We start from the raw sequence: 26,140 nt of genomic DNA on the forward strand, positions 1-26,140 counted from the left end.
AAGTGAATCTCATGGTCTTCAACTCCCTCCAGAAAACCAACAGCAAGGAATTTCATACTGTTATGCTGTTTAACTACAAATAGTGTTGGTTAATGCGGTGTAATCTTCAGAACATTAATTCCTGTTGGAGAAGTAAACACCAATTACCATCAATATTTGAATTTTTAGCCAGCTGTTTCTAGCCTATTGCCAAATCGTCATCCAGCTCCAAGAGCATATTTATCTGGAGCCTTGTTTTGAGTTTTGTCAAGTTTAAAGGTTTCAGAACTGCAGATCTGACATAAAAAAACATCATCTCCTAAGCAGCAGAGTTTCAGCTTGGCGCCACCAATCACGGCATAGGACTGTCCTTGAAGGATGACAGCCGTTTCTCCAAACACATCCTTTCTAGGTCTCCCTTCCCAGGTGACAGGACATGGTTCCTTGCTGAAGTTAATCCCCATCACCCAGTGACACTGCAAAGAGGAAGGGCACTGGTGGCTTTTCAACTTGGGTAATGCCAATTTCATCTTAAATCCAATGAAACATCCTTTCTGCAAACTGGCCTTTCAGTTTCATGATTGGCAGCTCAGTCAACCTGGCTCTAAAAACTAAGTGGTTCCCCCCAAGCGACGAATCCCCAACTGCAAGTTCCTGGGGCTCAAGGAGCACTAACAGACTACTACTGTCCTGGAGGCTGTCTGTGCATGTGTTTTAAGATTTATTATTTATTTTTATTGCAAAGTCAGATACACGGAAAGGAGAGACAGAGAGGAATATCTTCCGTCCACTGATTCACTCCCCAAGTGACTGCAACAGCTGGAGCTGTGTCGAGGAGCTAGGCCAGGAGTCCAGAGCCTCTTCTGGGTCTCCCACGTGGGTGCAGGGTCCCAAGTCTGTGGACTGTCCTCAACTGCGTTCCCGGGCCACAAGTAGGGAGCTGGATGGGAAGCAGGTTCACTGGGATAACCAGTAACCACATGAGATCCTGGTGTGTTTAAGGTGAGGCCTTTAGCTGCTAGGCTACTGCACTGAGCCCTGGAGGTTGTGTTTAAATAATGACCTTCCCCAGCCACTCCTAAGCCATGCCACAAAGCTAAAAAGAAAGAGGCAGAACCCAAGATGTTTACCCATTATGATTTATTCTCTACAATACTTCGTTAAAGAGTTCAATGATTTGCACTCAGAAGTTAAATAGCCGAGAGGCAACCAAGTGTAATACAAAGAATTGGTCTGAAGTCTTTGCACTGAAGGCCATACAGTCTCTTGCTTCAGGGAAGTTAGAACAAAAACTTAACAGAAAGAACACACAGCTTCCTAGGCTCCAGAAATCCCCATAGAAAATAACACCAACAGTTAGTGAGATTGCAGATGTTAACAGATCATGGAAAATGGATCTTGTGCAAAGTACTAACACCTAGGACTTCTTGTGTATAGATGATTGTTATTATAAACAACAAAATATATGTAATGTTTCTACTACAAGCCTTCCGCGTAGGAAGGGTCTCTAACAGGAGTTGTTTTAATATTATGAAGCGAAAAAGTTTTAACAACCGCACAGTGGGAAACAATCCAACAGTTGACAAACATCAAAGACATCCTCTTTGAGTTCATGTGAAACAAGGACAGTTCATAATTACAGGGAGAGAATGTCCTAGCTGCGGGTATGATGAGACAAGCCAACTTCCCAGACCGAAAGGCACTCACAGCTAGGGATGTGACCTGCTCCAAACCGAGCCAAGCCAGCACAGGTGGACTAACTGGTTCCTCTTGCAACCTATTTTGCCCGAGTGGTTCAGGGGCACAGGCAGTAACACTCAGCAGTAAAACTTTCCCCAAACCCTATCATCGCATCACTGCTTTGGTCATGCATGTGGCAGGCCATTCAGTCCCAGTTCAGAGCCATCACCTCCCTATGCAAAGCTGTCACGTGGATGATCTAGACTTGGTACCTTTTTGAGAGCCACCTGCCACTGCTCTCATGACTGCTTCCTGACCAGCCCCGTTCGGGTAGGAGGCTCACAGCCCCCATTCCTCCCGGGGCCACCTCCCGGTGGCTCCTGATGAGGCAGGAGGCCCCCAAGTGTTTCCACTGCTGTGCGTGGATGGGAGCATAAAGGAATGTGCAGGGAGTAAGGCTTCTTCATGCCAAAGCCACTGAGCCCACTCCAGGGTGCGCTGGGCTTTCATCTACCACCCCAATTCTTGTGCACTGATTTTTTTTTCCTCCCCCATTTATTGGATTTTTAAAATTTCTGTTCATTTGCTTAAATGGCAGGTATCCTATCCTACCCTCATTAAAATTTAAAAAAATAAACAAAGCCAACATACTATACATTGGGGAAGATGAACAGGGCAATATGTCTACATAGAGATGGGCTTGAAGAGCGTGGCGTTGTAAATGCTTGCATGACCAGTCTCACTGAGCGTGCTCAAGGGAGGAAGTTTAGCACCATTTTTTTTTGCTTTTTTTTTTAATCTTTAGAAATTAAACACAACTTTTAACATAGAACACTTAAACAGTAATGAGTGTAGCCCTATGTGTCAATACTGTTGTACAAACCGGAGGGTGGCTTGGTCCAGAGTTGACCACCCTAGCATCATCATCCATGGCACCGAAGAGTATCTGTTGGTAACATTTGTTCTCAGCAGCATGAAGTCATGAAATGACTCCTTCACCTTCACTTAACATGGCAAGAGAAACATGGCAGGCTGTAGGGACCAGGCACAGCAGCAGGGAGTGGAGAGGGCAAGGCCTGGGCACCTTCATGTCACCTGTATTCTCCCTCACATATCCCTGGCAGAAGCAAATGCCAAAGATCTCTTGACTTGAATATCTGCCCATTTCAGAAAGCCACACCATCACAGCATCAACTTTACAAAATAAATTAATCTGTTAGCTTGTGCCCAGCCTGCTGTCATAGTTCTCCAGCTATGCTGCTGAAAGCCAGTGTATCATCCTTTGGCCCCTCTAGCCAGCCACCTACTCCCGCAAGTCACCTCAGCAGTGCCTCTGTGGCCATTTGAAAGTTTCACCCAAATCCCCTACTTCTACAAACTCACCAAGTGATAAAGGATGGAGGAAGGGGTAGGTGAAGCTTGCTGACAGCTATCTGGAAGTCAGCAACAATAAGAAAGTTTGAATGCCTGAGGGGAAAATGAGCTGTCAAGAGATATGCCCTGGTAAGGCAAGACCAAAGATTCACCTTCACTACACAGCTTCGCCTCTAAAGGACGGCAACGTCCACCGCTTCCACAGGCAGACCGCAAAAAAAGAACACCCCTGCCTCAAGGTCCCTTGGGATGCAGGCCTGAGAAACAGACCCAGGCTTCTCTCCTGCAATAGGCACCCATCTTCCTAGACCCAACCCCACAACAGAAGGGCACAGCTATACTTCCGAGAACCTCCATCCAGCTCCAGGCACAGCCACCAGGGGAGCAAGGTGGCCGGTGGTGAGGTCTCTGCTTGCACACCTGCAGGCAGACCTCTCTGCTTCATTCCTCAGCAGGCTACAGCCCCGAGCTCTGTTTTACACCAGGAGACTCAACGCAGGCAGAGTGCCACCAAGTCCGACAGAGTGGGATGAGAACTGGAGGGCTGATTGAGCAATGAGATCTGCAACGCCAGCTGCAGGGCTTCCGATCTCGGTGTGGGTCTCTGTCCGGGAGCCTCGGGGGACTCCAGGGGCCCACGCTTAACCCTAACATGGCGTCCACTTATGAAGCATGAAGGTGGTGAACAACTCTTGGTACACACAATAAATCGGAAGTTTAAAAAAATGAATTTAAAACAACCTAAAAGTGTTTGTTGTTGGTCTCCGTTGCCCAGACTGCCAGGGGAGTACACCTATTTGATCTGGGGAGGCTGCAGGGGTGTGTGTGGGGTACGCCTTCTTGGATCATCAACTCCAGCTTCCGGCGCGAGGCCAACACACGTGGCAAAGCACAAGCCAAGGGTCTTCCGCACTCCCACAGGAATTCTCACTAGTCACGGAGGAGCCCCAATCCAACGGAACCCCATATTGAGGAAAGGCTGAGATAAGGCTTGGGCCCCTCAAAGTTCTGCTTCATTCAGTGTAACCCCACCCCCTCAGTCAGTGGGAGGCAGACTTGGCAACGGAAGCTAGCATCATAAAATGGTGCAGTAATAGAAGTAACTGGACCAGGAAGAGGAGGCATCTGCTCCAATGATGTCATAGCCATTGGTGGCCACAGGGGGGTGGGACTGGTCATGCAGCCGTGTGTCAGGAGTAATGATTGTAGAGGGGCGGGGAATGAAGAGTGCCATTCTGGAAACAGTGCTGTCGAGACGCGATGTACTCCGCGTAACTGATTGTCACCTTCTCACTCCGATACCTGTACAAGGAAACAGGACAGGGTGTTACGACTCAAACACTTCCTTCTGCAACGCCACTCAGCAGAGAAAACCAAAAGCTTATTCCACACTTGAAAGAATGGAAGACCAATCTTACTTACAAAAAATGAAAAGACAGCACAAGAAAACAATGTTGTTATTACACATGAACAGGATGAAAAAGCACAATCACGATCCACCCTGAGAATGTGTTCCAGCACAGCCCACCTTCAAACTCTACATATGCTCATCGTAAGCAGCCTGGAAGCAATCTGCTACTGGGGTCTGGATGAAGAATGTCAAAGTCAAATTAAACGGGTGGCAGATTGGCAGATGGCTGGCTGCACCAAAACCCAGTGTACACTGTGAGTCCACTTTCAGGTTAAAAGGAGATCAACTGGACAAAAATGCAACCTCCATTTGCAAAAGAGCAACAAACAAGTCATTATAACTAAAAGGGGCACAGATACCTAATTCTGGGTCAAATTCTGATGAAATCAGGTTATAGGATCCTCGGGGCTATATAAGACAGGTCTCAATCCCCAGATGAATATGCCATATCACAGGGTCACCAGAACAGAATCCATAGCACTTTGGCTTTGCTCTGGAAAGAGCCATGAGTCAGGATGCGAAGCATGGGGTGTTACAAACCTATGGAGCCTACTACAGACCACAGGAGCTGGGTGACAATCCTTACCCAGAGCCATCTCTTTCCCACTGTAATCACTCCTCCACTGCAAGGTGATTATTCCTGAATTTTGACAGGGAAATGGCTGTTCAAATAAATTGTAATAATAATAATAATAATGCTTTGTATTTGAAGCATTTTGTTGTTGCTGTTTTAAATTTTGGAATCCAAAGCATTTCGAAAACACGGGGTTATTTCTGAACAGACCTGTGAGGCTAGCGTATGATTCTTCAGCATGTTATAGGAGAGGGCCCAACACAGGTCCACAGGAGCTAAACTCCTCAGAGCTGCCGATTCTCACAGGGACAGGAAGAGAGCTGACATCCACTTGTCACCTACAATGTGGCTTGGCCCAGGTCAGGTCTAAACGTCACCATACCACATCCTAAAGTAATCCCAAGGTGCTGTGGTTCCCATCTTACCAACGGGAGACAGGCCCAGAGAGCCACACTAACTGGCCCCAGTTTGGCTTAGGGATTCAGACCCTAAGCTCATGCACCTTCTGAGATACTAGGCTGCCTCCCCAAGGAAGGGCGGTCCACAAACAGGGGAGCCATTTTTCTTTAATGTTTCATAAAAACTATTTTCTCTCTCTCACCTACATCCCCTGCCACCTGACTGCACAGGTGGTCAGGATACAGCACTTGGCTGACCCTGAAATTCCACACCATGAGCCTTCCCTCGTAACTTTCCCGCATCCTCTAACAGGCCTGCCAAAGAAACCCATGACCTGCTGAGCAGGCCTCACCCCCAGCCCCACGACTGCCATCACATCAGCTGTGGTTGCCGGGCCATCTGTCTCTGCTGCCACTGCCTCCTCAGAGCTTAAGCCTCACCTATACTTCTTTGCTTTGGGATATTAGCAGAGACATTTTTTCCTCCCTTCTTCTCTCCCCTCCAGTTATCCTCCATCCAACCAACCCCAGCTAAATTAAAATGGCAAGAACACTGAGACACCAGCTTACCTGGTGAGCTTGATGGTTTTTCTGAATTCACTGGTGATGGGAGCCTTAAAGCCACCTTTCCTGAGCAAGGAGTCTATTGTCTGGATCTGATCCCAGTCTGAGAAGAGAAGCCACATGGAGGTCAGCACACAAGCATGCCAGAGGATCACGTGCCTGAGTGTGGCCAGTGCAGGGAGAGGGATGAGATTCCAGTAGCAGCACAGTCGCTTGGGCAGAGCACGCCCAGAGAAACTGACCCCACATACCTGGAGCCCCATCTGCCTTCCTCACAGTCCAGTGGAGACTGAGACATGAGGTCCCAGCCAGACAAAAGCCATCGTGGCTGTCCGCAGACCCTACTCCTGCATCCTTCCTGGAAGATGTAATCCCAGTATAATTCTCCAGGAACAATCATAGTCCCAACTTAGACTGGCCTGCTGACCTAATGCCAATACCCAGGGCTGCTGTGTGTGAGAAGAGGAATTCAAATTTGGCAGCCCGTATTCTTTTGCGTGGCTTTCCTTCGGTCTGGTCCTTTCTAGAAGTCCTGCTTTCTACAACAGAGAACTGACAGCAGCAAGGAGGTCTTTTCTTTAGGAAGGACGAGAAAGCTGATCACACACATGGAAGGAAACCTTAGAAAGTTAGCTGCAAAGCTGAGAAAAAGGATAACACACACTTTCACAATCTTTCTGAAGCAACCCCACTTATGCCTATGTTGTTTTTACACATCATTTTGACAGTTTAAAAGAAAAAAAAAAAAAGTACTCTGGGCCCGGCACAGTGGCCTAGCGGCAAAAGTCCTCACCTTGAATGCGCTGGGATCCCATATGGGCACTGATTCTAATCCTAGCAGTTTCATTTCCCACCCAGCTCCCTGCTTGTGGCCTGGGAAAGCAGTAGAGGATGGCCCAATGCTTTAGGACCCTGCACCCGTGTGGGAGACCCGGAGGAAGTTCTTGGCTCCTGGCTCTGGATTGGCATAGCACCAGCCATTGCACTCACTTGGGGAGTGAATCATTGGACAGAAGATCTTGCTCTCTCTCTCCCTCTCTGTATATCTGACTTTGTAATAAAAATAAGACTACCCTAAATTACTAACTATATCTTGGAAATTTTTCATTTCTTTTTTTCGCTTTTTAAAAAAATGTATCTTTATACATATTTTTAAAAGAAAGATTTTTTTTTTAATTGGAAAGTCAGATTGACAGAGAGAAGGAGATAGAGATCTTCCATCTGCTGATTCACTCCCCAAATGGCAGCAACAGCTGGAACTGAGCCGATCCAAAGCCAGGAGCCAGGAGCTTCTTGCATGTCTCCCATGCGGGATGTGGAAGGGAAGTTGAGCAGCCAGGATATGAACTGGCGCCCATATGGGATCCCAACAGATGCAAGGTGAGAATTTAAGCCCCTAAGCTATCACGATGGGCCCCAATTTTCATTTCTCCAATCAACTTTAAATAGCAAAACTATTTGCCTACATTACTGTATGCAATTCACCACCAAAAGGCCTCTTTAAAAGGAAAAAAAAAAAAGAAAAAAGAAAAATTAGGACCCAGTGCAATGACTCAGTGACTAAATCCTCGCTTTGCAAATGCCAGGATTCCATTTAACTACCAGTTTGTGTCCCAGCTGCTCCACTTCCAATCCAGCTCTCTGTCTGTGGCCTGGGAAGTCAGTAGAGGATGGCCCAAAGCCTTGGGACCCTGAACTTGTGAGGGAGACCCGGAAGAAGCTCCTGGTTCCTGGTTTGGCTTTGGCTCAGCTTTGGACATTGTGGCCATTTGGGAGTAAAACAACAAAAAGAAGATCTCTCTGTCTCTCCTTCTCTCTGTAAATCTGCCTTTGCAATAAAAAATCTTTACGCAGAGAAAAAGTCTTATGGGATCCTTAAAGACTTCCTTTCCGTGCCACATCCACACTTCTGAAAAAGGTTAAACACCCACAAAGAACCAACAGGGTAATGGCTTTGTTCATAGTAAGCTCGTCTTAACTGGGTATTTTTCTTGACTCCAGATTCACACTCAAGAAATACTGTGTTTTACATATTAGTTTCAAAAATAGACTAATTCCGAGAAAGAAAGAGAACTGGGTTACATGTCAAAGAATGAACAAGTAACATCTACAGGTGTGTTTCTAGTTCTCAGAGAAAACGACCTAACCCATTTTCTGCCTTTAACATCTCCATTTTAAAAACTTACTAGTGACCTGGCACAGTAGCCAAGTGGCTAAAGTCCTCCTCACCTTGCATATGCCAGGATCCCGTATGGGTGCTGGTTCAAGTCCCAGTGGGCCCACTTCCTATCCAGCTCTCTGCTTGTGGTTTGGCAAAGCAATAGAGGGTGGCCCAAAGTCTTTGGACCCTGCAACCATGTGGGAGACCCAGAAGAAGCTCCTGGCTCCTGGTTTTGGATAGGTTTAGCTCCGGCCATCGTGGCCACTCTGGGAGTGAACTAATGGACGGAAGATCTTCCTCTCTGTCTCTCCTCCTCTCTGTATATCTGACTTTGCAATATAATAAGTAAATCTTAAAAAAAAATAAAGTTACTAGCTCAAGAGTCATTGCTAAACAGCTGGCTTTGCCCTTGGTTAAGTGTCACAATAGTTAATGATTTCACCATCAGAATGGCAACATCCATTTTCCAGGTCAAGCTATTAAGGGGCCTGGAAATGAAAACTGCTCAGTGTTTGAGAAGCAGGCAGGAAGTATTTGAGAAGCAGGCAGGAGGTGTTTGAGAAGCAGGCAAGAAAGGAAAGTGGCATTCCTTCCTCTCTTTTTTGGGATTCATTCCTCTCTACAGGAATCCATGAGGCAGTGGGTGAGAAGCCACACACTGCTAGTGGACGCTTGGAGGACAGAGGACACATGTCTCCAGGGCACCACTGGGACTCATACTCCCCACTAAAATGTCGCGTGTCTGACTCACCTTGTTCCTTAGCAACCTCAGGTAAATACGTGGCTGTACGCTTGACGCCTTTCTCATTGATGAATTCAATTCGAATCCCATGGACCCCTACCTACAGAAAAATACAACCAAGTACATGGCATTTACTTACTCTTGATAGGACTTGTCCAATCACCTATACACACTTGTGAATTGGCACGTTCCCGACCAGCGTCCCGACCCAGACCCACACAGAGGCCGTAAGTTCAGCTTTAGGGAAAGCCCAAGCTCTCTGAGAATGTTAAGGTTGTAGAAATAAATTCTTCAAAGAGCTCAGATGGGGGGCCGGCATTCTGGTATGGCAAGTTAAGCTGCCACCCTGCCAGAAACCCATACTGACGCCGGTTTGAGTCCCCGCCGTTTCACTTTGGATCCAGTTCCCTGCTAATGTGTCTGGGAAAGCAGAAGATGGACCTAGTTCTTTGGTTCCTGCACCCATGTGGGGAACCAAGCCAGATGGAGCTCCTGGCTTCAGCCTGGCTCAGCCCTAGCTATTGTGGCCATTTGGAGAGTGAACCAGTAGGAAGGAAGACTTCTCTGGTTGCTTCCTCTTTCTCTGTCACTCTACTTTTTAAATAAAAAGAAAGAAAGCTCACCCAATAGTTTTGAATATTTTACCCCATCCCAATAAATGCACATGCCACAGATTTAATCTGGGTACGTGACTGTTCTTAACTGACTCTTCATGGAAACTTTCACTGATACTCTTACAAGAGCGACCTGGGATATTTCCCTTCATCCCAGTTCTTATTAGATGGGGAGAGGGGCTACAGAACATGGTGGGCCATGAAGAAACACTTCTGTCTCTTCTCACTTGTGCCACAGCAGCACCTTTTCCGTTACCCGCGCTGCCCACCATGGGTTCCAAACTCAGCCTGCACATTCTCAGACCCTCTCTCAATGAAGGAGATACATTACCATGTACTAACCCGAACCCAAATGCAACGAGAGATGCAGAGTTCCAAATGCGGCTGTTCTCACCTCCCAGTCCAGGTAATCACTGGCATCCTCAAAGTTAGTAAGGAGGGAGACAGAGCAGAAAAGTTTAGGCAGCTCCTCTCGGGTCAGGGGGGGAAATCGGCTGTCCTTAAGTGCACTGGAGGAGGACAGAAAATACGAGTGAGGCTGCTCTGGAGCTGGGAGCTGACATCACGTGCCACAGAGCCCACAGCTATGAATCCTTAGACACCCAACAACAGCAACCCATTCACACTAAGTGTCTACACCTGAATTGGCACGTGACCCATGAGGTCACAGCCCTCGTGTTTCCTGATTACCAAGAAGTGAACGCTCCACATGTCATTTAGAAGACACACATGGTTGCTTCTGAGTCTAGTCAGTCATTTACAGTTTTTAACACCCGGTGGCTTTACCTGGTTAACGTGTATTCCCTGAGTCCTGAGTGAAGATTCATGGCTGAGAAGGTTCCAATGCAGCCACGAAGCCGCTTGTCCCGCCCTGTCTTCCATGTCACAAAGAGTGGACTAAAAAAGCAGAACACAAGACATTCTCCAGGCCTAAGTGACTCATTTACGGGAACATCATCTTTCGGCTTTGCCCCTGCTCGTCCCCAAGGACAGCCTAAAGCGACATGGAAAAAGGCCCTCCTCTCCGTGTGGCCACCCTGGGTTCCGTGTTGATGGCTCTAACTCACTTATATACCACATTTATGTACTATTTTCCTCTTCCACTGCTTAGGTCTCAACATGTTCTTATAATTCTCCATGTTCTCTTCTTTACCTTGTTTTTATGGGTAGCCGCAGTTCCCAGCTCCATCCTTCATGGTGACCCACTTGCCGGCACACCCACATTATTCCCGTAATTACACCTCCTAGCAACTACAAATATTTCCTGCTTCTAAGTGTGCAGAAGAGAAAACAATGTGTCTTCCACAAAACTTCTTAGCATTTGACACTTCAGTTCCTGGGCCAAAGTCATGCTTCACTAGGCTCTATCAGCCCGACAGTGACAGCCATTTCAGGAGAGGCGAGGGGTAGAGCCCCTGCTTAAGACCCCCACCACACTCCTGCGGTGACCTATTTCTTGCATCACTGTTACAAAGATTCCCAGATCTCTCACCTCTCACATTTTCCTTCCAAAAAGGAACTCACATGGCCGCAGCCACAGTTACTGTCCTCAAACCTAGTCAGAAAGTTAGGAAGACTTCCACAGCCTGCGAGGTGGAAACACAAACCCTACAGGCCAAGGCCAAGGGTCCTTGGTTCTTTCAAATATGTATTCTGAGTGCAACATCTTGGTGCCACCCCAGCTCACAGTCACTAGCCGGCCAGTTCAGAGTTTTCTGACAATATGTCACACAGCATTATTTTTCTACAAGGTCAGCACATTTTTTAATGCGAACTAGTAACTGGCTTTAGTGCGTGATATGCCAATTCAATAATTTTTTTTCTTTTTGTTTTTGTTTTTTAAACAAATCTTTTTCATATCATCTACTGTCTGTACCAATAGTTGGGCATGAACAATATTAGATTGACATATATTCCAAGGAATACCCCTAAAAATAAGCCTCATGAAAAAGCAATGCTCTTCACGGTGCGTTCAAAGCCACCTCCAGGTCAGAAGAGATGTTCCAAAGGCAGCAGAGGCCCTGAGCAGGCTCAGGACACACAGTGGAGCAGGTCACTGCCTATGATGCTGCCATCCCACGTCCAGGCACCAGAGTGAGTCCTGGCTGCCGAGCTCCCGTTCCTGCATCCCGCCAACGTGCCGGGGAGAGTAGCAGAGGCTGGCCTAAGTGCTCGGACTCCTGACACCTGAGTAGGGGACTTGGTTGGAATCCAGGTTGCTGGTTTCAGCTTGACCTAACCCTGGTCACTGCAGGTATTTGGGGAATGGACCAGCAGAAAGAAGACCTCTTTCTGTGTCACTCTGCCTTTCAAATGAATGAATGAATGAATGAATGACTAAATAAAAAAAAAAACCTCCAACATTACGTGCGTCCCCAGTGGTGTGCTGTCTCCAAATGTCAAGGTGTAATGACCTAGCCGCTGCTGTGTGAACCAACAGAAGACAACATTACCAGCAACCCTATCAGACCTACATCCCCATCCAAATAGAACCTCGGCCCCTCCCCTTCCTGATCCACTCAGTTTTCTCAATACCATCCGGACATTTCTTTTCATTCTTTTCCCACCATCCTTTGCTTGAAGGACATTGAAGCGTTAGAAACAGCTGGTCCTCTCAAAGAATGCCCCAGAAAGCTGCCCTCACAACCCCACCACACTGCCCCCAGTGCCTGCATTACTCACTAGGGGTCATTGGTGAATCTAGGGAGTCGAGGCTGTGGGAAGCCATAGAGGTGACAGTAGAGTACATCGAAGCAGTAGCAGCACATCTCTGCGGTCACCACCAGATTCTTCGTGGTGTTGGCAGTTCCATTGGGCCGGGGGAGAGGGCTCAGAGCTCCCGATGCGGGATTCATTCGTGTGATGGGAGAGTTTCCAGGCCCCAGAGTTAAGTCCGATACGTTCTCCCGTCCACTGCTGCTGTCCACATGCTGGTGGTTTTGAAGAGGTCCTGAACTAGAGCCGGGGACAGTTGTGGACTGATTCCCGTGACTGTGTGTTCCACTTCCAGATAGCTTGGGTTTCTTGACCCCACAACAGCCTGCTGCCAACTTGGGCTCGAGTGGAGGAACACAACGTCTTTTTCCCATCCTGATGCGATGCTCGAGGCCTGGAATGCTGCAGAACCCTAAGCGAAAAGGGAACAGGTGAGTGCTAATTTGGGTGCTTCATTAAAAGAAGAGAGCAACGACGATGACAATAACATCAAAGCCCAAGTCTGCAGAGCCTAGGCAGGAGTCACCAGTGCTCCTGTCCGGTCAGCCTTCGGAGTCCCACAGCCAGATGTGATGCACTGCAGCAGGGCAGCAAGAGACACTAAGTGCCAGACCAGGTCCCCATCATTGCTCCAGGGAACTACTCCAACATTTTCCATAAAGCCTATTACCCTATGGGTGGAGGCAAGCAACAAGCAGGATTCTGTGCCCAGCAGCCCTAAGGGAACAACAAGGGGTAGGTAGCAGCCAGGGTGAAGCTGGGGTAGGACACCTCAAGAACGAAGGAAGACTGCCCTTGACCAGCTAGGCTCAGCATCAGGTGCTGTCTTCACCCTTTTTAGAGGCTCCAAATTGAACTATCCTATTTTTATAGAACTCCAGAGGAAGCGCCAGGCCTTCCCTCGCTAACCACATCCTGTCGCATTGTTAGCACCACCTTACGTCTGCCTCTGCAACCCATCGGGCCTGGACTGAAGAGGGAAAGCTCACTTGGTACAGGGCACAGCTCCAAAGTCACAGCTCACACCCATCTTCACAGCAACCCCCTTCCCAGCCCCTCCTTCATTTCCTCTAGTTCCCCTCCGAACTCAACTCTGACCTCTGCACATTGCTCCACTATTTCAAGACCCCATTCAAAGAAACTGCAACCTGGGAGAAACACTGATTCAGACCAATGACCCTGGTCTCATAGTCCTTTTGTGAGGTAGCCAGGTCTGCTCTGTCATAGGCAGGCAGGAAGACACAAAGCCAGCCAGCTTAGCAAGACGCAGCATCTCAAGGGCCAGGGAACCCTAGTGCCTCAGCTGCTGATGGCAACACAGCAGGAAGCGATGCTTTTACACTATGTAATTTTTTTTTTCCTTTAAGAACCCAAAGGTAAGGGCCTGGCGGTGTGGCCTAGCGGCTAAAGTCCTCGCCTTGAACGCGCCGGGATCCCATATGGGCACCGGTTCTAATCCTGGCAGCTCCACTTCCCATTCTGCTCCCTGCTTGCGGCCTGGGAAAACAGTCAAGGACAGCCCAATGCTTTGGGATCCTGCACCCATGTGGGAGACCTGAAGGAAGTTCCTGGCTCCTGGCTCCGGATCAGCACAGCACTGGCCGTTGCGGTTACTCGGGGAGTGAATCATCAGACAGAAGATCTTCCTCTCTCTCCTCCTCTCTGTATATCTGACTTTCCAATAGAAATTAAACAAATCCTTAAAAAAAATTTTTTTTTATTGGAAAGTGAGATTTACAGAGAGAAAGAGCGGCAAATATGTTCTGTTGGCTGGTTCACTCCTTAAGTAGCCACAGTGGCCGATCCAAGGAGCCAGGAGCTCTTCCGGGTCTCCCGCGCAGGTGCAGGGTCCCAAGGTTTTGAAACATCCTCTACTGCTTTCCCAAGCCACAAGCAGGGAGTTGGTTGGGAACTGGAGCATCCAGAACACAAATTCATATCCATACGGGAGTCCAGAACTTGTGAGGTAAGGATTTAATAACCAAACCATTGTGTAGGCCCTCTACAACATTTTTTAAAACTTTCATTTCACTAAATTTACTGGCCAGCGTTTTTTTTTTTCTCCCCTTCACTCTTTTCTCCCCTCCAGTTCATAATGGGTGTCCTTCCTCTACAGCATTTTGAATCCAACTGATATTAACACACCCCATCTGCAATGCCATTCTTTCTACACTAACATGTCACTTAGTTGAACAAGATATAAGCATTTACAAACCAACGTTTTCATTCACTCCCCACAAATGGCAGCAACAGCCAAAGCCAAACTGATCCAAATACAGCAGTCAGGAGCTTCTTCCTGGTCTTCCAAATGGGTGCAGGTGCCCAATGCCTTGGACCATCCTCTGCAGCTTTCCCAGGCCATAAGCAGAGGGCTTCATGAGTAGTGGAACAGCCAGTATACAAACCACTGCCAATATGGGATGCCAGTGCCCCACGGTAGAGAGGATGAGCATGATGTCCAATGCTCTGGCCTCGAGTGTTTGCTTTTCAAGATTTACGTACTTATTTGAAAGAGAGGAAACAAGAGAGAAACAGAAAGATCTTCCATCTGCTGGTTTAGCCCCTAGATGGCCACAATGACCAGGCTAAAGCTAGCTTCATCTTGGCTTCCCACATGGGTGGGAACACTTGAGCCCTCTGCTGTTGCTTTCCGCAGACCATTAATAGGGAACTAGATTGGAAGTCGAGCAGGCTCAGCTTTAACACTGACTAACTGGCATCACATGCAGTGGCTTTGCCCACTACACAACAACAGCCCAATTGTAGAGTTGTTGCTTGGAACACTGGCATTTCATAGTGCCCGGTCCTAGGTCTGGCCCTTCTGATCCAGCTTCCCGCTAATGTGCGCCATGGGAAGCAACAGGAGCTGGTTCTAACACTTGGGTCCCTGCGCAAGGATCCAGATGGAGACACCAGACTGAGTTCCATCTCCTGGTTTTGGCCTGGCCCATCCCTAGCTGTTGAGGGCATATGGGAAGGGAACAAGTAGATGGAAGATCTGTCTCTGCCTCTGAAATAAAATGAAAAGAAATCTTTTCAAAAATTAAGGCATAAAATACTTGCACACTTCAATGTCTGGTTTAATGGGCTCCTTTCTGAGACAGCCTGATGTACCGATACAGTGCAATCTCCATGAGAATGCTCCTAGACATGGGTGTCACCGACAGACTGTGAAGACAGGGAGCCTCTGGACCTGGTCCTCCACTGCAAGTGCTGGCATCCTTATGGGCATCAGTTCAGGTCCCAGCTGTTCTACTTCCCATCCAGCTCCCTGTTTACTGGCCTGAGAAAGCAGTAAAAAATGGCTCAAAGCCTTGAGACCCTGTGCCCACATGAGACCCGGAAGAAGCTCCCGGCTTCTGATTGGCTCAGCTCCGGCTACTGCAGCCACTGGGAGGGGGAACCAGTGGGTGAAATATCTTTGTCTCTCCTTCTTTCCTTCTCTCTGTAAATCCGCCTTTCCAATAAAATACAAAAAAAAAAAATGCTGCCTCAGCTCCACAGAGCCTGGTTTCAAATCCTACTACCTCCAAATTAATCTTTCTCTGACTCACTTCACTCAAAGCAAGAGTACCAGCAATCCTTGGCTCCTGGGAGAACTGGAAGGGCTAAGCAAACTGACCACTCATGAAGGGCAGAGCTCAGTGCCCAGTCCTGAGTCAGTACCACTACACCTAGCTGCTCTCACTGGGACAGCAGCTCCCACATTGAAGAGACCTGACTCTGCACAATAGGTACTTCCCAAACAGCATCCCACTGACTTGTCAGAACACCCGGTAAGCAGACAGGGTTAGCCCCCTGTTTAAGAGCAGGAGTGTCAAGAACAGCGGCCAAGAGAATCTGCCCAGAGCCACAATGCCACACTAAGTGGTAGAAACAGGATATGGACCACAATCCATCGGCTGATTCCACAACACAGGGTAAGACCTGCAGGTCAAGTTCATTAGATTCCAGCCCATTCCTAAGCACATAGTAAACAGGCAAATTACCTTGCAGGGCACTCTAAAATAAACTGAGAGTTTATGGCATTTTACCACCAAAAAATGGACCAAGAACTATTTAAAACAAAGTCCAATGTCAACATGTCAGCCCCACCTCTCCCATGCCAGGTTACCTGGGCGCAGAACAGTGGCCCAAGTTCTCTCCCAACTCTGTAACCTGTGCATTACAACGGGCAGGGGATGTTCTCCAGAGAGCTGGAGTTTTAAGAGACCTCTGCCTTTTGAACCCAGAATTCAAAGACCCCGACCACCAGCAGTGGAAAAAGAATTCCCTCAGAATTCCTGCTGCACCACACCATGCCCGAAGGAGACGGCTCAACATCACAAGAAGGTGAGCCTGCTCTTAAGTTGAGAAATCTGCCACCAGACTGATAAACACCTCACGGGAGAGCAACGGAAGGCGTCCTCCAGCCACCAGGGGCCACACCTGCTTGCCATCCGGGCACTGACCTGCAGCGGGGCAGGATAGCAGGCTGACTGGAAACTCTTGCTCCCAGACCGGACTCGACAGCAATGCAACCAACCAAAACCTAGTGCTCACCAAGCACACAAACGAACTTGCAGTATCCAAGGGCAAGAGACCATCCATGTCACCAACAAATCACAAATCGTTTATTTCAACTTACTCCAGGGCCAGCACGGCGTTACAACATGTCAGATCGCCCTCACCACATTGAAACTCCAGGTCAGAGATCCAGTTCCAATCCTAGCTGCTCTCCTAGTGCACCTGGGAAACCAGGGCAGGATGGCTGGAGTACTTGGGCCCGTCACCGGTGTGGGTGACTTGGCTTCAGGCCGACTCAGTGCTGGCCGCTTGGGAGTAAACTAGCACATCAAAGACACCTCTGTCGTTCTAGTTTTCAAATTAATAAAACTTTTTAAAAAAACTAGTATCCCTTAAAAATACCATTTCTTTTTATTGGAAAGGCAGATCAAATTTTATAGAAATTTTCCATCTGCTGGTTCACTCTCAAATGGTCCCAACAGTTGGAGCTGAGCCAATTCAAAGCCAGGAACCAAGGAGCTTCTTCCTGGTCTCCCATGTGAGTGCAGGGTCCCAAGGCTTTGGGCCATCTTTGACTGCTTTCCCAGGCCACAGGCAGGGAGCAGGACTGGAAATGAAGCAGCCAAGACACAAACCAGCAACCACATGAGATCTTGGCACTTGCAAGGTGAGGATTTAGCCACTGAGCCATTTTGTTGGGCCCAAAAACTACTACCAACTTATGCTTATGGACAGTTTTAAACATAAACAGAAGAAGATAATAATTTTTTTAAATTGCAAAATCAGACATATAGAGAGGAGAAGAGGCAGAGAGGAAGATCTTTCATCCGACGATTCATTCCCCAAGCAGCCACGACAGCCAGAGCTGTGTTGATCCGAAGCCAGGAGCCAGAAAGTTCTTCCAAGTCTCCCACGTGGGTACAGGGTCCAAAGGCCCTGGCTTTCCCAGGTCACAAGCAGGGAGCTGGATGTGAAGCAGGGCCACAGGGACAAGAACTGCATTCTTATGGGGACCTGGCATGTACAAGGTGAGGACTTTAGCCACTAGGCTACTGCACTAGGTCCCAAAGAGGATAATATAATGAACCAGTATCTAGCTGGAACAATTTTTGCATACAAGCTTATTTCATCTGCATTTACTCTCCATCTCCTCTCCCCATCCCACTTTCTCCTCCTGAATGGCTTTACTTATCTACTAGCTTATGCTTTATAGCAAATATTAACGGAACCACAGGAAAGAATGTGAGCGGGCCAGGACTCAGGCAGCAAACCACACCAACTTTCTTTGTATGCTTGACTGACACTGCTCGACCTAGCCGGTGAGAAATAAGGGAGGCCCAGGCCCATTACTGAGTCCTCCCTGTCCCTGTAGGACCTGCCCTCCTCACAGGTCCTCCCCACACACAGCACAGGCCACTCCGCGACTGTTCCTCGGCTCTGCCAAGCTGCTGGCAGAGCAATGCCCGAGATCCCGCAACACGGGGCTCACATGCAGCATACATGCCCCACACAGGCCCTGCTGACGATCACCAACAAGCTTACCTACAGAGCCCTAAGCACGCTGCTTCAGTGTGCTTTCTTTACTCATTTCACCATTATCACCATTATTAATCTGTGCCTGTCGGAGCCTGGGTTTCACCTCTCCACACTGAAGCTGTGGGCGGTGAGCTGAAGCTCCTGGTGGCTCTAGGCGCTGAATCTCACCCAAGGCCACGGCCAAAGCCAGAGTGATTTTCAACCAACGCCACCCTCCTAGAACACCGAGAAGCACTGAGCAGCAGAAACAAAACCTACCTGGTGTAGAAGGGCAACCCGCACCTGGGGAAGCCTTTTTTTTGCGAGGTACAACCTACTCTTTTAGCTCTTCAGTATCATGTGAGGTGCTGGCTGAGGAGTGTTTCCACTCAAAAGTGACTAGTCTTATCAACCACAATGAGTCTATTCAGCCTAAACCAAGGGATGGTTTAACAATTACTCACTGCAGGGGCTAGCGGCTGTGAGTGAGTAAAACCACCAACCATGACTCCAACAGTCGGTAAGGGTACCAACTTGTGTCGCAGCTGCTCCCCTTCCCATCCAGGTCTCAGCTAATGAATCTGGGAAATAGCAGAAGATGGTCCAAGTGTTTGGGCCATGTCACTCATGTAGGAGATCCGGATGCAGCTGCTGGCTCGGACCTGACCACGTGCTGGTTCTAGAGGCCATCTGGGATGTGAATCAGTGCATAGGAAAATCTCATTCTGCCTCCCCCCCCCCCCCCCGTTAACTCTTGTCCTGAGAATGAGGTCAACTGTTATTCCAATTTTACCCCTCAGCTCAATTTATGCCAGCAGCTGTTGTGCTTGCTGAAACACACGGGCAGGGTAGGAGCTGTGGCACAGCAACCAAAGCCACTGCCTGCTCCTGGCTTCTGCCTGGCTGCTGCGTCATCTGTGTACTGAACCAGCAGACAGAAGACTGATTTCTCTTTGTCCCTCCTTCTCTCTTATAAAGGAAGAATAACCACAAAATAAAACACTCTGTTCGGCGTCCAGCCCTGGCCCCAGCCCTACGGGGGGTCAAGGCTTGCCCTGATGGCATGCTCTGTGACACTCCTGGGGAAGACCCTTCCTGTCCATGACAGGCACTGCACAAGCCACCAGGCTTATTTGCCTAGGTGACAACGGAGGATTTCAGAGATGAAAGGCTCTGTCTGTGTGTGTGTGTGTGTGTGTGTGTGTGAGAGTGAGAGAGAGAGAGAAAGAGAGAGAGGAGAGAGAGAAAGAAAAGAATATGAGCCTGAGGGGGGGAGGAGGGGGGAGGGAGCGAGGGAGGGAGGGGGAGAGAGAGAGAGAGAGAAAGAGAGAGAGAGAAGAGTATGAGCCTGAGGAGGAGGATGTCAACAAGAGACCAAGAGCCCTTTCATTTGCTGGGTCACTCCCTAAATGCGAGCTAAAGCTGGTAACTCCCCCTCGTTTCTCCCCATGCCAGGAGCACTGGCAGGAAGGTGACTCACAAGCAGGCAGCCGGGGCTTGACCCAGAGCAGAATGTGATGCCAGTATTCCCAAGTGCAGCTCTGACACACAACGTTCACCGTGCCACCGACCATTTCTGATCGACTTCTGATGTTTACGACAATGGCCAGACGGCCAGTTCTGACGTCAGACAGGAAGACACCCTGCCTTGTACACCCAACTCGGTAGACCAGGCTTCCTCATGGCGGGTACAAGGCTCCCTTCTTCAAAGGCTCTGGGCTTGGTCTCCCTGCTGCCCGCGGCTCCAACTTGCCACCAGCAACTCCACACCCTGCAGCTGACTGCCGCGTCTCCACGAGCTTGGCTCCTGCTACCAGAGAATTAAGAGTGACTGAGCTCTAGGTGAGTAATGAGTGAGACATGAAAAAGCACCTCGCAGATATTACGCAGTGGCTACTCCTGATGCCGCTGTCACACCCTACTAATAACACAAATCGGTGAAGAAAATAACAGAGCTCCGAGTTGAGCAAGCTCCTGAGAAATCAGTGCTCTCGTTAAAGCAGTTCTATTAGCAACCACCTTGCAGTCTAAAAGAGCAAAACGATCAATGTGGGCTGATGATGCACTGACCTTGCTCGTGCTCCTCTGTGGAAAGCAATGGCTTCCAGTGCATCACCCACTGCTCCTTTTCATTCGGAGATGCCAGACAACAAAGGAAACCAGGCAGGGAGCTGCTGGGAGTTCTAGCGCCCCAGCTCCTCACTTAAGCTTAGAGACAAATGCGAAGCTCAGACTGAACTGGCAACCGGCGCTCTAACTGTAGAAGTCTCAACATACACTAAATACCAAGGTTACTTCTACTTTGTCAAACCAGATTATTTCAAACAATAACTGGATTAAAATATCCAGAGGAGGAAAAACAAAGAAGGCTAGCCTGCCCAAGCTGAGAGGAAGGCGACGGTCCCGAAGGCTAGGGTGTGGGACAAAAGCAAAGGCCCACAGGGCCTCTGCATCCAGACAGCTGCTCGGGCTGCGCCCTCTGCCCACGGGGCCGTGCTGTCCTCTTTGTGACAGAGCTGAGATCCAATTTAAGAATTACGTTATGGGCACTGAAATGGTACCTGAGCTGTAGTTCTGGCCTACTTAGGAAACTATTCCAGGAAGCCGGTGTAGGAATGCCTCACAAACATTCTGGCAACCATCCGAGGCAACTACCGCCGTTTCTGAAACCCTGTCACAAACACACAGGCACGTGCCAGACCACATGTTCCCCCAGAGGCTTGGGGATGGGGGGGACCCCTTCTCTGCAAAACCCATCTACGTTGAATTACTTTTCAGATTTATATATTTTATTATTTTTAAAGATTTGTTTTTATTGCAAAGTCAGATATACAGAGAGGAAGATCTTTCGTCCGATGATTCACTCCCAAAGTTACCGCAACGGCTGGTGCTATGCTGATCTGAAGCCAGGAGCCAGGAACTTCTTCCGGGTCTCCCATGTGGGTGCAGGGTCCCAAGGCTTTGGGCCATCCTCGACTGCTTTCCCAGGCCACAAGCAGGGAGCTGGGTAGGAAGTGGGGCTGCTGGGACTAGAATCAGTGCCCATATGGGATCCCAGCGCATTCAAGGCGAGGACTTTAGCCCCTAGGCCACCACGCGGGGCCCGAGATTTAGATATTTTAAAGCTTCGCAGAACTATATATTTTCACACTGACTCAGATCAAAGAACACGGGAATCAAGTTTATTCTGATTCCCTCTCCCTTTTCTAGGGGATTACAGCAAAATCCAGCGCTCTCTGTGCCTCAGTCTGGGGGCGCTGTACAATGCACACGCTTGCCCACTGCCTCACTGGCTCAGGAGGGGTCGGGAAGCTGGAAGAACTGACAACCCCCAATAGAGTGGGGTGACAGGAAGGACACATACCCAAGCAAGCACAGTGGTGATGTTTTCCAGAGTTTTGTTTGAACTTGACACACAGGATTTTCCTTGCTTTCTTTCAAGTCTGTGGTGGAGGGTGACCTTGTGGCTGGAGGCCAAAATGTTTCCCAGGTCTACGAAGACTGAAACCACCGTGCCCAAGAGAGCCAAGAGCTGACTGAGCAGGAGCTGCACTGAGGGCAGGCGCGATGGAGGTAAGACAGCCTCTCTGGCGGGTCTGCATTTGTGAGGAAGGCTGGGTAGCCACTCCTCAAGCACAAGAGAGGAAGAGAGAGAGAGGAAGAGAGAGAGAAAGAGAGAGAGAGAGAGAGAGAGAGAGAGAGAGACTGTCCCTCTGCAACACCATCAGTCACCATGGAGGGACTGACGGATAACAAAACCGCCTGAGCACACGCAGAGGGTCTGCACAGAAAGCAGACGCAAGGACCTCATCAACACCGCTAATCTCTGACCCTCAAATCCGCACACGGGGCCTGAAAGCAAAGATGGTGCCACGAGCCTCTTCTCCCTCCGGCCAAGGGGGATACTCACTGAAAGCAGAAAGTCTGTATTAGCAGAGGAGCGGCTACAACAGAGGAGGGGAGCTACTTTGCCTCGGGAATGAATTTTCTTCCTTCCGATTCCATTCCTTCTTCCTGTACCTAAGGCGGAAATACAGGCGCCATGAGCCAACAGGGACCCCAGCGCCAAGGGAAGATCCGGTTGCAGAAACACAAAACAAAACCACAACAGAGAAATTTTCCGGCGGTGCAGCGGGGACGGCTGTCAGCTACACAAGTGTTTCTCACTTCACAATCCTTCAAACTGCCACTCCGAGGCAGCGCCCCCAAGTCCTGGGGCCCAAGGAGGACGCTCAAGATCAAAGTCTTTACTGCACCTGAGTCTGAGGCAGGCACCCCAACTTCCCCACCACCACCACCACCAACTTGGGTCACGACTCTCTGCCGGGCCGGGGTATACCATTTCCGGGCCCTCAGACGGGTTTCAGAAGACACACAGATGCCCACATCGTCTGTCAGGCAGCGCTCAATTACTGGACAGCCAGGCCATCTTCTCAAGCCGGGAGAGGGTTAAGGGTCGGCCTCACTCTGGATCTGGCCTCCATCTCCTTTCACCAACTCCCCCCAGGTCCTCCCCAACTCTCCGCCACCGCCCCTGGGGAGGGGGAGGGTATCACAGGCTCAGGTTCGTCCCTAAGATGTAAACAGGAGCCTCCAGACCCCACCCACCCCATCCCAGGAGCCGGGAGTCGGGGAGCAGTCGGAGCGAGCGAGGCGCACGGACCCGGGTTCACGTCAGGACATGGGGACGGAGGAGGGCAGGGTAGGAAGGGCGGATTGCAGCGCCCGAGCAAGAGACCGGGACGAAACCCCAGGAGGAGAAAATCGGGGGCTGGGGGGGGGGACGCCGAGGATCAGGAAGGAGGGCGGGAGGGAGGGAAGGAGGGGCCGAGGGTGGGGCCGCGGAGAAGAGGAAGAGGAAGCGCGCGCGTGAGGAGTTAGGAGGAAAAGGCCGATGGGGCGAGGGGGGACAGGCCCGGCAGGGGAGGGACAGGGGGAAAAGTGGCGGAGACGACGGGTAGGACAGCTGGGGCCGAGCCGCGGGGGTGGAATCCCGACGCCGGCGGGGGAGGGGGTGGGAGCCGCCCGAGAGATCCCCCCTCTCCCCAAAACTTTGCGCAGCCCCGCCGCCGCCTCCCGGCCGCCCGCCAGGCCCGCTCGGCGCCCCCCGGCCCTCCGCCGGACACGAGGCCGCGCCCGCCGCCGAGGGCCCTTCCCCCGCCCGACCACCCCGTCCGGGGACCCTCCACCGCCGGGGAGGACGGCCTCGGCGGCGGCGACCCGGAGGAGGCCCGGCCTCGGCGCGGCGCGGTCTCCCGTGTCCCACCTTTTCTCCTGGCCCAGACGCGGCCGGGGCGGACGGGACCTCTCGCGCTCTGCCTCCTCCTCCCGCTTCATGGAGCCATGCGCCTGGGTGGGGGCTCCCGAGAGAAGTGGGCCCCGCGGACGCGCGGCGCGGACGGGGCGGGGCGAAGGCGGCGGGCGGCGGGCGGCGGCGGCTGGGACGGACTGGAGGTATTCCCCGGGAGGCTGGAGGACTGAGTCGAGCCGCGGCCGAGTCCGCCCGTATCCCAGCAGTCACCGGAGGCAGTGAGGTAATGGAGGAAGAATGTAGGGAGTCCTCCAGCGGGCCACACGCCCTCTAGCGAGCGCCCAGGAACCATAGATATCAGGAAGCTGTCGGAGCGCCGCCCCGTTTGCGTCACGTGGCCTGAGTCCCCGCCCCACTCGCGTCACGTGCTCTGCCATTCCGCCCCTGACTGGCTGGCTCTGAGTCTGAGGGACTGAATTTAGGAGGCTGCTGTCTACTCCAAGGGCCGGATCGCATGCAGTTGGGATAAAGAGGGAACCACGAGGGAGAAAGACGGGGGTGCAAGCCAGGATCGTCCCTTGTACGGTGCAGACCGGGCAGGGCGTCGCGCCAGGTTGGCAGGTTGTCCTCGCAGTGCATGCCGGGCGGCTGGCTCTGCGAGCAAGTGAAGAGCACGCCGGGAGTTGTAGTCCGGCCTCGCGGCGGCGGCATTATGCCGAACTCTGCCAGGTCCAGGTTCGGGCCGCGAGCGAGCTGGGGACTCCCGCCGGGAGAGACCCCAGCACTGAGGTGCCAAGGCTTCCTCCTCTCTTCCCTCGCCCCGCTCCGGTCGCCTCGTCAGAGTCCCCGGCCGTGGCCTTCCAGCGAGCCTGTAACGGTCGGCTCGGAATAACTTAAATCAAGCCACCGGGTGCACCTTGAAGGGCACGGGCGCCGCCAGCCCGCGTCAGTCAGGAGGCCCTCCCCGTCCTTGAGCCCCGGGAACCCCAGCGAGAGATGACCTAGGTAGAATCTTAGCTGGACAGGATTGTGCAGTAGACCGTGGCCTCTGCAAACAGCGAGCTGCTTTCCCTAACCGCGCCAAACCTAACGTGGTCCAGGTCCTCTCTAGCCAAAAACAAGGCTTGTTTCCAGATGGCGACGGGTGTTGTCCAGAAAAACCGACTGAAGCCCGTAAAACAGGCTTCTTAAACAAACAAAATCTACAGCAGTCTTCATCATTACAAGGAAGTGCTTCTGTGATGTGTGTGCTGTGAAAGCTCTGATTGCCGGGTTCTGACACCTCCACTGTCTGCCAGAGAAACTACAAATTATGCTGAGATGGCCCCCAGCCAAAATGCCAGGAGGCAGGAAGCCAGAAGGCACTTTCCATGTTGGTTGTCTTCAGGGTTTCTGAAGAAGGCCAACTTCCGACTTAAAAAAAAAAAAATCAGAAATAAATTTCCCACAGTGATTATCTTTCCAGCCCAAAGTCTTTAAAAAAAAAAACACCTCATCTGGAAAGGAGGTTTGGTCTATTGCTCCCAGGGTGGTGCTACGTGGTCATGAACGGCCTGGAGATAAGGGAGTTATTGCTCCCTAGTTCCCAGAGCTGCCACGAGGTAAATAATGCAGCAAGTCACACTTGAAACACTCCCAAATCAACACAGAAAGTGGCCCTTGCCCTCAGCCTGGGAAAGGGAAGTTTCGGGAAAGACTCCACACGGTGGCAAATCAAGCTAGTCCTCTGATCTGTGGCACTGGCATGTCATTTGGACACTGGTTTGAGTCTCAGCTGCTCCATTTCCAGTTCAGTTCTTTGCTGATGGCTTGGAAAAGCAGCAGAGAATGGCCCAAGCCTTGGGATCCTGCACTGCATGGGAGACCCAGAAGAAGCCCCTGGCTTTGAGTCAGCTCAGCTCCTGCTGTTGTGGCCATTTGAGAATGAACCAGGAGGTGGAAGATCTCTGTTACTCTTTCTCTGAAATTTACCTTTCAAATAAAATAAATACATAAATCTTAAAAAAAAAAAAAAAGGTGGTTTTGTTGCTAAGGAGGAGGCAGATGCTGTATTTTCTTGTTTCCTGAAGATCCCATAGACACCTGCTCCATGGCAGAATGGCAGAGATGCAGCTGTGATGTGCAGCCCTACAGCTGTGATGTGCAGCCCAAGTGCCTAAAAAAAAAAAGTGGAAGGCGATAAGCAATGGGTAAATAATTGGGGAAGGAGAACAACAGTAAAGCCCTCAGGGTGATCGCAAAATGCCATGGTGGGCATGAGTGACACAGCCATACTACCCGTTATCAGAATGCCCCTTAAAAGGTCCTTTGTAGTTTTTTCAAAAAAATTTTGTTTTTATAACAAAGTCAGATATACAGAGATGAGAGACTGGGAGAAATATCTTCCATCCAATGGTTCACTCCCCAAGTGAGCGCAACGGCTGGGGCTGTGCTGATCTGAAGCCAGGAACCAGGAACTTCCTCCAGGTCTCCAACACGGGTGCAGGGTCTCAAGGCTTTGGGCCATCCACAACGTTTCTATCAGGCCACAAGCAGGGAGCTGGGTGGGAAGCGAGGCTGCAGGGATTAGAACTGGCGCCCATATGGGATCCCGGGCGTGCAAGGCGAGGACCTTAACCACTGCGCCATCTCGCAGGACCCGATTTTATTTATTTTT

At 50.4% G+C, this 26,140-nt stretch overlaps 1 protein-coding gene and 1 non-coding gene across 6 annotated transcripts; both read right to left on the reverse strand.

Moving 5' to 3' along the window:
* Positions 1–1,104: 1,104 nt before the first annotated feature.
* AMMECR1L (AMMECR1 like) lies at positions 1,105–23,799 on the reverse strand. Of its 5 annotated transcripts, XM_040971166.1 has the most exons (8): positions 23,500–23,799; positions 22,144–22,253; positions 12,180–12,624; positions 10,284–10,394; positions 9,892–10,006; positions 8,893–8,983; positions 5,987–6,083; positions 1,105–4,335 (listed from the first exon to the last, which is right to left on the reverse strand). In XM_040971166.1, exons 3-8 carry the CDS (start codon positions 12,584–12,586, stop codon positions 4,224–4,226), a joined length of 933 nt encoding a protein of 310 aa, XP_040827100.1. In that variant the 5' UTR covers positions 12,587–12,624; positions 22,144–22,253; positions 23,500–23,799; the 3' UTR covers positions 1,105–4,223. The 5 variants fall into 5 exon arrangements, with proteins under 5 accessions (XP_040827100.1, XP_040827099.1, XP_040827097.1 ...); XM_040971165.1 differs by lacking the exon at positions 23,500–23,799 and having other exon boundaries at positions 22,144–22,464; XM_040971163.1 differs by lacking the exons at positions 1,105–4,335; positions 5,987–6,083 and having other exon boundaries at positions 8,468–8,983; positions 23,500–23,674.
* LOC121150363 lies at positions 18,335–18,461 on the reverse strand. Its single transcript, XR_005882955.1, has one exon. It is a non-coding gene; the product is annotated as a small nucleolar RNA ACA64 (small nucleolar RNA).
* Positions 23,800–26,140: the final 2,341 nt, after the last annotated feature.

This window comes from Ochotona curzoniae, unplaced genomic scaffold, assembly GCF_017591425.1.
Source record: "Ochotona curzoniae isolate NIBS_2020 unplaced genomic scaffold, NIBS_Ocur_1.0 scaffold_4953, whole genome shotgun sequence".
Lineage (NCBI taxonomy): Eukaryota > Metazoa > Chordata > Mammalia > Lagomorpha > Ochotonidae > Ochotona > Ochotona curzoniae.